Below are 11,286 nucleotides of genomic sequence, written 5' to 3'. Positions count from 1 at the left end.
TGGGGTGGGGGGCATTTTCTTTTCAAGGGGCCACAAAACTGATATATATTATCTCTAAATAGGGCTTGGGGCACTTTACAAAAACAGGTAAATATGAAGTCTGAAACAAATTTTTGTGGGGGTCAAAACTTACGACAGCTGTTGGGGTGGATCTTATGCATTAGGATTCTGTATTGAACAGGTAGCCAGTGAAAAGACCACACATGTTCCTGTCCAACTTACCACCCTGGCAGTACATAACCTGTCAAGTATGGATTATCTGTGACATTATAATTTTGTTTCTAAATATGTGTATGCATACATGAAAAGGACAGAATGAATCATCATTTCGGAATGTATGGAAGTTTCAGCAATACAGTATCATTATCATACTGCTGGCGCCAAGACTGTGGGGACTTAGAATGAACAAAAGAACTGGCATCATGGGCGCATGTCCGATGAAATGAGGGCTGTGGGCACAATTCCTGTGTGGACAGAAAAAGATCCATCACATGCTTTTTGGACATAAAGTGACACTTTTAAAGTGCTTTTCAAAGTTCCACAGGTTTATGTCAGTGCTTGCCAATGTTGTTTGGATGCTTCAAGGGCGTTGAACCTACATAAAACCCCAGATGAAAACACACACCATGTCACACCACACCCCTCTCGTCTCATACATGCACATACACACACACACACACAAGGGTAACGATTTGTGTTCCAATGAACTTTTATTTTGTCCAACTAGATGAGAAGATAAAAAGTGAAACGTTACAAACATGAAGTGATGCAGCTGTGCAGCCAGCCTTACAAAGAACCAACATTTTCCTAGCCATGATGCATGCGCACACGGTCCACCACTAAACTCCAGCCATTATGACATACAAAAAACCCCCCAATTATCTCTATTTGTCTTTTTCATAGTCTTATTCAACTTCGTCACTGTATTATAGCAAATTTCCAAGTTATTTCTTCATTTTTAACATGTGTTTATACATACTTAAAAACCAAAACAAGATGCTAATGCTCTGGACTAAGTCACAGTTTGGTAGCATGAAACCAACTCTGTATGTGACTGCAATTCTTTCAAGTTCACACCATACTATTCCGGAGGTCTTTCTCCCCTGCTGTTTATTGGGGATCATCACATGTGATCAGATGACATTTTGCTTCTGAGCTGACATAAAAAGATGGCTGGGGTGAAGTGGTAACATGTGACAAGATACATGATTTTCTCTACAGCATGAATCCCAGGTATCTACAAATGATGTCACGCAACACATTTGCATGGACAGTGGCCAAGGCGTACAAGGGTGAACAGAAAACTTATTAGTATATTGAGGTCAAAACTTTTCTTCTAAAATAATTAAAAAAATAAATAAATAAAAAAAATAAATAAAAACCTTACAAAAAAAAAAAGAAAAGAAAAAAAAAAAGGAAGACATGAAAAGGTTGTCTCGAAAATTCTTTATGAAAATATCACTAACAACGGCAAAGCTGTTGAAACAAAGCGTCTGTGATAGGTGCGTTGATTTATAGGTACTCTCTCAAAAAATATATGATGGCAAATGATACTGAATTGTAAACAGCACTGAGATTTAACTGTGATATGTTCAAAGTCCATGTCTTTTCTGCTGAATTTTGATTACTAGGAATTTGTAAGTTATTAGAATGTGAAGGTAAAAGTGACTGCAAAAGGAGACAGGATTGCAACACAAATAAACCAAACTAAAACAATGAGGAAGATGACAAATTTCTTGCTGCAGTGATTACAGTGAAGAACAAACACACTGACAAGGGGCCATGACATATACCACAACAGTGGCACACAAGAAAAAGAAGAGAAAAAAGCTGCAAAGCATTGAAAGCAAAACAAATATCAACTGAATTCAGAGCATTTATTTCCATCACAGAGTATAAACCTGAAGAAAATGTTCCAGCACACAGTTGAAAGACAGGAAACCGAAATTTTTGGTTTTTACAACTTAAAAAACTGACAGAAGCAACGAGAACTCTCCACATAGTTTGAAACCCACTTCTAGAAAATCAAAATGTAATGAAACATGAACATGCATGACCAAATCCTACATTCTCCCTCCTCCCACCACCACTTCTTGTTCCCAGACACCTCTCTCTCAGCCAGCAACGATGGAGAAAACATCTAACATCCCTTCACCAAACTGTCTAGGCCCCTGTTGCATTATCATGCTAACAAACAAAAACTTGAACTTTTACACAGGTAAGCCTCTACACAAAACCACAGCCCCAAATAAAGGTGAATCTGGGATTGAACAAAAACAAAACCAAACCAAACAAAAAAGCAAAAAAAAAAAAAAAAAACAACAAAAAAAAAAAAGAAAAAGAAAAAAACAGGGAGATAAAACCCAGAAAGTCCAATTACACACAACACAGAAAAATGACGTCTACTGAATCAGGAAGAAAGGAGAAAAAAAAAAAAAGGCGCAAGGTGCCCAGTGCGGAGACTTGGCTAAGCCGACTACTCGCTTCCGCAATCATCATCATCATCATCATCACTGCTGCTGCTGCTTCCGTTGTCGATGACATAGGCCATGAAGAGCAGGTCCTCGGTCTTGGGCACCAAGGAGTGGTTTGGTGGCAGGATAGAGAAGCCGAAGAAGTTGAACACTCGCAGCAAGGAAGCTGCAAACACAAAGGGCACAAACACACTCTTTAAACATGCTTTCAAAAGGCGCAGACGTCACGGAATACTTTCCAAGCATTCCTGACTGAAACGAAGCAACATACCTTCTCTCCATCACTTGCTTTAATGTTACAGAATACAGACTTTATCTCCAAAGTGCAATTAATCAGTGGTGTTACATTAAGACAAAAAAGTTTGAATGTACACCACCACAGCAGCCTACCCTTACTGAAGCAACACACACACACACACACAAAAGAAGTCACAAGTGACTGCTGCAGGTGACTGTTCCAGTCTTCACAACCAGCCACCTACCTCAGGAGGGAAGAAGTAAAAACTAGAGAGGATTACTTTCAACAAAACCAAGCACAAAAATGGGAAAATACTTTTTTCAACTTCTTTCATGTCAGTTAAAAAATCCCGGAGTGCTGAATACTGTGCCATGGCTGACATCAGCTTGTATTACAATCCTCAAGTTACTGTGATGCATCATCCAGTGTTGTGTTGTACGCCATGTTGAACTGCTTGGTGTTACATGCAGCATCTTATCACAGACAATGTAGCAATGCACCTGAAAAACTAAGCCATCCTTTTCTTCCCCTACTCTTCATGATCACTCGTTCTTAACGAAAAACCTTCACTTGTTTCAAATAAATAGTGCAAGGCATTTCTGTTTTGAGCATAAGATGCCAGAGTTTTCCTTACCTGGGACTGAAACACATTTTACACACACACACACACTTGAAGAGACAAAGAATCCTCTGCCAAAAGTGCAACTCACCACGGTCAGATCTGTTTTTCTTGAAGCACAGAATGACGTGCGTGCATTTGAGCTGTTCCTCTGCGCACTCCAGCAAGCTGATCAAGCTGGAACACAGACACCACCTCGACAGGTTACTCCAGGACACCAACCAAAACAGGAAGACACAGCAAAACGGAAATATTGTTCATTTCAAAAAGCAAAATGCCCCATGATACTATTTACATCAGTAACACTCCTGCACATACATACACACATTGCACAGCCTTTCAAATTGCTGCCTGCACAAACACTGCAGATGGACATGTCAAAATCTATGCACTGTGTTTGGGCTTCTCATAATGCTTTTTTTCTCTACGCTTGTTATAAACTAGAAAAAAAAAATCATTTCACTTCTGACCTCAAAAGCTTCCAAAAATCACCATGTCCCCCTTTTGGTTTTGTGATAACCTCCTGGATTCATTCCCCTCTTACAGTTTTTTTGTTCCAGGCAAACAAACAACTATGACATCTGATAAGCACTGTTCCCAATGACAAGAAACTTTTTTGTTGTCAGTTTATCTGTAACTGTAGTAGTGTATTGTGACAATTCCATTTCTCTATGTCACGTTTACATGAAACTGTGACTGTGTTGTGACATGAACATAAAACCAATGCCAGGAGACAGGGAACAGAGAGAGGGAGGCCAGTTTACCTTTCTCGGGAGCCTTCAGGCAGGATGCCCGAGGGCACCTCCACATAGAGGCGCTGCTTGTCCACCAGAATGGTTTCCCACACCACCTCCACTCCTGCCGCCGGACACACCTTGAAGCACAGGTTGACCGCTGTTGTTCCATGGCCTGCTTCGCTGTCCAGATCCCCAACACCTGCCACACATCACGCCTATGGTGTATCCAGTCTATGGTTAGCTATCTGTTCTCTCCAACACTGCCGGACAGCTACTCTTAGTCATCATCAATGGTTATGCAACCAACCACAGGCTTACAGTCAAGTGCTCACTGACAGCAACAAAAGCATTAAAAAAACCCACCTTTTTCCTTTTCTTATTTTTCTTCTAAACTAACCTCCTGTCCCATTTTTTTTTTTTAGTTACTGTGTCAAAGCCTAATACTTCTTTCAAGCAGGCATGCACACACACACAAAGCCATATACATCCACACACAGGTTTCATACTTTGTTTACACATGCAATTTAAGAACCTTTCCTACAGTTAAATGTACACAAATTTACCCCCAACTGGGATGGTTTTCTACAGTGGAAAAAAAGAGGAAATTTTCTATTTAAAATTACGTTTAAGTAACATACTTAAAATGACCCACTAGTGCAGACTCCAGCAGGGGTCTGACATTCCTGTCCTGTGCAAACTACTATCCGCATATGCGGAGAAAATGAAAGTAGCTACAGCCGATAACCTCCCTGAAGTAGGTAACCTCCCCTTTGCCCCCCCTGACTAGCACCCTCTTATTTTAAAATGTGTTTTCTTTCCATCAAAGGTTGAATGAATAAATTATCTGTAAACAATGCGCACTCTTTAGTGTCCAACTACGCAATTCACCTTCGCACTGTTATCACCACCACCCTCCAAGTCCAAACCATCTCTTCCAGTAAAACTGACACATCTCAGTTGGCTCACCTTTACCAGGAATGGTAAGGCGTTGCAGGGCAGCGGTCACACTGCTGATGCTGGGCTCCGGAAAGCCCTTGGTGTTCACCGATGATGCTGCCACACATGGTGAAGTCACTGATGATGAAGCAAAAAGAGAGCCGTTGGCAACCAAGCCTTCGACACTGACAGGGGGCGCTTTTAAAACCCCCACGCCGTTGCCCTCTGTCACGAATGACACCTGTTCCACAGACCATGCAAAGCTAATGACACATCTGCACTTTTCCACAAGACACTACAAATGACTAGAAGTAGAACAAAATTTCTAAACAATTCTTGAACTATAGTCCAAGACGTGTATAAGCGCGTTTATGTGTGATGGTGTGCAAAGTGCGGAGCACTAAGAAATACAGGCACTGACATCAGCTGACTTCACTTTGATGATCAAATCACACTTGAAACATAAATCCTTTTATTGGAAAGCAGTAAAAATATATGTGAATGATTATCAACATGGCTGCAAAGCTATGCTAGTTACAAAGAATGCTTTCATGGCCAGGTATTAATGGAGATAACACCAATAACAGGCAAGATTACAAGTGAGAAAGTGAAATTCCTAGCATTTTCATCTCCCTTTAATCCTAAATACGATTTTGACCTCCAACAAAATATTACCAACTGCCGATACCAACATGTATATGATGTTGATAATCAAAATAAATGGACTGTTTAAGAATAAGCCTTCAGTTATTATTTGTCATACACAAACAAAAAATACAGACACATATCCATGAAACTAAAACTATAAATATATAACAGAAAATAGCATTTCTCCACGCACACAACACTGATAATAAACTACAAGAGAAATCTGAAACTTACCTGGGATTCATGAGCGGCGTGGGGCACATCAGGAGCACCACAGAGGCCCCGTACCCAGCCGTATAATGTAACGACAACTGGATATACTGAAAACACACACAAAACACAATATCCACTCAATATTTATTTATTAACTTATTAAGGTATCTCGCTATAGCCAAATTCTTGAAGCTCTATACATTTAATACCATCTCTTTACTTTGATGATATAAAAGCTACAGCTTCCCATAACACAACTTAAGCCTTTCTGGTGGCCATGCCTGGTATTCCACAGCAAATTTAGAGTCGTTAGATTTCCCCCTTCTTTTTTGAATGTATCATTTTAACAGCCTCCATTGCAATTTGCATGCAAGGCCACGGAACACATATTCCATCATTTTCTAACCTTCTTTCTATGTTTTTTTCAGTGTTTTAATTAGTGGGGTTGACTTCATTCTTTTTGATCTTATCATTTTAGCTGACTGGGAATGAGTGAACCTCTTTAAAGAAGTTTATAGTCCAAAACAATGTCCAATTTCAACTTGCATCATGTTCATTGTTATGTCATATGTTGATATCATGTTGTTTTCATTATCCAGACAGTAGAGTGCTCATCTTGTATGAACCCAGTACTGATGAATGCAAAGTATTCTGTTAGTGATACAGTGATCAACAAAATCAAACCATGAACAAGACCCTGTAGTCTATATTATAAGCATATACAATCTCTCAACTTCCCATAACTTAAATATTTTGAAACCTTAATTTCTGCCAGGCAATGGATAAAATAGAAGTTAGAGCAAAAAGTGGACAATACTTTAAAAAAAAAAATAAAAAAAATAATAAAGGATTTTTTTTTTTTTTAAGGAGCAAAAAAAAGAAAAGAAAAAAAAGAAAAAGTAAACGAATATTGAAAAGCCCACATTGGATAATAATTACAAAAAGTTGACATTATAAAAGAAAATAAATAAATATCAAAATACTAAATATATATATATATATATTTTTTTTTTTATAAAAAGAAGAAACAGGTAAATGAATACATCTTTTTTTTTTCTTCTTCTTCTTTTTTTTTTAATGAAAAAAAAGAAGAAAAAAAAGAAAAGAAGCCCACACTAAACAGCCACTAACTGCATGCAAGTCTGTTGGTGTCCAAATATCACAGTGCTCACAAACTTGTACACATAAAAAAGCTACAAAATTGCTCTCTGTCAAAACAAGCTTTATGATCCAAACCACTGAAGCAAAACCAAACTGTCATAGAAAGACTACAATGCCAACCTCTCTCTCTCCCTACCTGTCTAAACGGCGTCTGCTCTGTCCCATAAAAACTGGTTTGTTTTCACAGCTCTGAATCAAATGTAGAGAAGAGAACAAGTCACAGGCTTAGGGGTCCCACGTCAACACCAGCCTTATAAAGGCCCTATCTGTGAGTCATCACATATGCGCAGTTTGAAACTCGGCTATCTCAATGGTTTACCCCTCTATAAAGCTTTGTAGCTCACACTCACCCCAAGTACTAGCAGTCATCCCTTACAATAACTCTGACCCACTTTTTCATTTAGCAACCTGCTCCAGTAGCACATGAAATTTTAATTTAGACAAGTTTCCAGAGGGAGTGTCACATCCAAAAAGGAAATTTTCTATCTAAAATTACGTTTAAATAACATACTTACCGTGACCCAACTAGTGCAGACTCCGGTGGGGGTCTGACATTCCTGTCCTGTGCAAACTACTATCCGCCTATGCGCTTACAAAATACAAATAAGTCAGTCTGTTTGCATGGATGCAAATCTATGTGTTAATGAACCCAGTGCACACCTGTTAGTGTTACACTTGCTTTAGTAAGTCCCTATAAATTTTAAAAGCTTCAAAACATTGAGAGTAGACTGGGTAGAGTGTCGAAATTAACTTGAATTTCTATTATTTCCTTGTAATTTCGTTTCCTACAACATACTCATTATTTGCATGTAATGATGTAGAAACAAACAAAACAACTACTGAACTAGCAAAGGCTATTAAATGTTGATTGAAACTATAAGTATAAAGAAAACTAAACTCCTGACATTATAGCGACTCTACACTGTCCCAATATCCTCTAAAATAGACACAGCTGTTGCTATCAACCCCAATAAAATTAATCAATTTGGACAGAAACACAAACTAAATGGTACAGCTACACACCCATCAATTATCTTGAGTCCAGTTATAAATAACCACCTATTTTTGCGTTATCTTCATCAAGCTCTCCACTATCTAATGCACCAAACAACACAACGCAATTAGCTGTTCTTGCACTGGTGAACTGCAATAACACAACGCCAATCTATAGCAAACCAAATCTAATTAATGGATAGCCACATGACTCAGAAAATTAATATGAAACAGCTGCAACATCTGTCGTAAATCAAGCACAGTAATTAACAAAGCCACTCATCTCCACGTCTTCTTTGTCCATAAGTTGTTTACTGCGCTGCCAAGCGGTTAAAGAGTGTTGAATGTTATTTCTTCCCCAAACACAGTTTTTGACTTGAGAGCAAAAGAAGATGCAATGGTACATGTGTTTAATTATAAATCTGCAGTGGATGTGTGTACTAACAAAATGCTTTCCGTGTAGCCTTCTATGTGAAGTTCAGCTTCAAGCATATATTCAGAGTTATGACATGAGCATTCTTTAAAAACCCTCTTTTTTTTTTTTTTTTTTTCTCGTAATCTGTGATGTATTTTAACTTTTTTCCCCGCTGTATTGCTCTGTCAGATTGTGTTGAAAAATTACAACAATTAGGATTACATGTTCCAAAACAGAGTTTCTGTAACACAATGGATACACATTTGATGAAATAGTCCATGAGAAGCCAAGTAAACATTATAGTTCTGACAGCATGCGTGAAGTTGCAACCCTTCCAGATATCTGTTATTTGTCAATATACAAGTCAAATGTGTATAAATGTCTTTGATCAGAAACATCTCAAATCAGTTATCTAAATTAGTTCAAGCTCCATTACAATTGTATCGCTCCCCATCCCAGTTTTTTTGTACCAGTATACCACTCTTGATATTCAATGATAAACAAAATTTGAATAATACTGGTCCTTTCAAATTGTAGTAAATTTCAAGGTTGGCATTCTGTTTTCTTCCTGAAGAGTAAATTAACATCCAATGCAAAGTGTACTACGAATAGACCACTGGCAAGTTCTGACCTTACATGATTTATAGAGGCGTGTCACATGATCTGTGTTCTCAAGGGTGGTTGGCTCTCCAAACATGCGAGCAACAAAAGTGACTCTGAGAGGCAGATCATGCAACACAGCAGGCTTCTTTTTTCAACATTTTGGCTTCATATTTTGGTTTTCTTAATGTGCGTATCATGGCACTTCATTATTCACAATTTGGTAGTAGAAATGGAGCCTATGAACTGAAGAAATGTAGGACAGTAGAAGTTTGCTGTTTTTGCTGATTGCCTTTGGCATTGCCCACAATTGCGCATGCTCCGAGATGGCTACAGAACTCTCCAGTGATCTATGCTGCACCAACAGATGTATGTCTATAGATATATGTATTGACTTTGCTACAGAACTGATGGTATTTTCAGCAATGGTAGAGTGTAAAAGCGTAAAGCGGCACATTTCACTGTATGATGGATAGAAGCAACCTGTTCCATTACTTAAATTATAACTTATCTGTTGGGGACAATAAAGTCTGCGCTTATATAAGTATGAAAGAAAAGTTTGGGTAATCAAGAGTATTTTAAGCATTGTCTAACCCACTAACAACAAAAAAGCCATACACATACATGTAAGTCCACATGTGTGTTTTCACGATTTACAATGTAAACTGATAAGCCTCATGGATCTGCTACCATACAAATGTCACAGAAATGTTTGGCTATAGGCTAAAAGCCTTTTGCCCTCATAATCAGTGTCCATTTATGTGCTTTTGGATCACTTGTTGTGAACAGACCCTTGTTTAAATCTGGCATAGTGTACACTACATTTACCTACAGCTCAATAAAGATTTAACTCTGTGGAAAATACATGGTCCTTAAACTTTTTGTCAATGTGATTTTTGAAGGCGTTTACCGATGGTGCATTGATGGTGTCATAGGAAAGGTTATTCCACAGATTTATGATACGGTTAGTAAAGAACTTGCGGAACTGGTTAGTTACGAAATTAGTTTTGTTTATTTTGAAGTTGTGCCCTTGAGTTTTATCGTAGTTAGCCATACAAGGAAAAGGTGGTGCAAGGATCATAAATATTGTGCATGATCTTGTATACTTCAATGGGATCACCTCTTAATCTTCTAAACTCTAGGCTAGGCATATTAAAAAGAGCCAGGCGCTCCTCATAACTAAGATCACGAAAAATATACACTTGGTAAATCTTTGTTGAACACCTTCAATCATATTTATGTGGTTTTTAAGGTAAGGGCACCATATTGAGTTTCCATATTCAATAATGGGTCCAACCAGAGCTTTGAACAATGGAATCATAATTTCGGGAGATTTATTAGTTATAGTTCTCACAAGAAGACCAGAAATTTGATTTCCCCTTTTCACTATATTATTTATATGTGCCTCAAAGCTTAGCTCTGGATCCATCGTCATCCCTAAATCTTTTTCAAGGTCTGTCATCTTAACTGAATCTGATTCCACTTCAGTCATACTTCACTCGGTTCACTCCAGGTCATATAGACACATCCGAGTAAACGACACACACACACACACACAAAGTAGGTTACGTATCGACAAAGAAAGGAAGAACAATCCAGAAATTCGATTCGTTCTTCTTTCTCGTCTCCGGTCCATTTCATCATTCGCCACCATTTTCGCATTGAAAAAACAAAACAAAACAAGAAAGACTGTCAGTCGACTTTTTCAATCTTCATGACAAGCTCTGAGAAAAATACCAAAATCCAGTTGATCAACAGCTTGTTGATCTATTTTTAGACAACCAGTTGGCAGAGGGCTGCCATGTTGTTGACCTGGGAGCCCAACAACGTCATTTGTTTTCTTCTCAACAAACTGTCTAAAACAAACATTAAACAAGCTCACATGTTGGTTCTTTGTAAGGCTGGCATGTTTTCTTTTTCCTCTTGCGTCTGCGGGCCGAAATTCTCGTCCAAAACGATCGCGTCAGAAGCTTTGAGCATCTCCTTGCCGATAGTCGGCGGAGAAAATCTGCAAATGACGTCTGCTGAAATGAAGTCACATGAGGTCGCTGACAAAACACTTTTTTCCATGCCTTTTATATGTTGAATACAAAAGTCATGAATTTATAACCAATGACTATATTTCTAAATCTTTTAGCCAAATGCATTCTAAATTACGAAAACTTTTTTAGTATATTATATTTCTTTATTTCTTTACTATCTCGGAGATACGAGAATCAACTAAAATGGCTGCCCCGAACAAATCAAGGTTT

The 11,286-nt window shown here is 38.2% G+C and overlaps 2 protein-coding genes across 2 annotated transcripts in view; one reads left to right on the top strand and one right to left on the bottom strand.

The window, feature by feature from the left end:
- Positions 1-685: 685 nt before the first annotated feature.
- LOC143277748 (ornithine decarboxylase antizyme 2-like) lies at positions 686-11,060 on the bottom strand. Its single transcript, XM_076582652.1, is given in 7 exon segments — positions 686-2,640; positions 3,423-3,508; positions 4,096-4,267; positions 5,035-5,245; positions 5,887-5,916; positions 5,918-5,972; positions 10,917-11,060. Coding segments are annotated over 7 exon segments (816 nt in total). The 5' UTR covers positions 11,015-11,060; the 3' UTR covers positions 686-2,476.
- Positions 11,061-11,250: 190 nt separating this feature from the next.
- LOC143277839 (dynactin subunit 6-like) overlaps positions 11,251-11,286 on the top strand; it is a 23,802-nt gene continuing 23,766 nt past the window's right edge. Inside the window, exon 1 of the mRNA XM_076582753.1 lies at positions 11,251-11,282. Within this exon, the coding sequence (XP_076438868.1) occupies positions 11,260-11,282 (23 nt within the window). The 5' untranslated portion in view covers positions 11,251-11,259. The remainder of the gene's footprint in view (positions 11,283-11,286) is intronic.

The sequence above is a fragment of the Babylonia areolata genome, chromosome 35 (assembly GCF_041734735.1).
Source record: "Babylonia areolata isolate BAREFJ2019XMU chromosome 35, ASM4173473v1, whole genome shotgun sequence".
Taxonomy (NCBI): Eukaryota; Metazoa; Mollusca; class Gastropoda; order Neogastropoda; family Buccinidae; genus Babylonia; species Babylonia areolata.
This window is presented reverse-complemented; position numbering and strand designations above follow the sequence as displayed.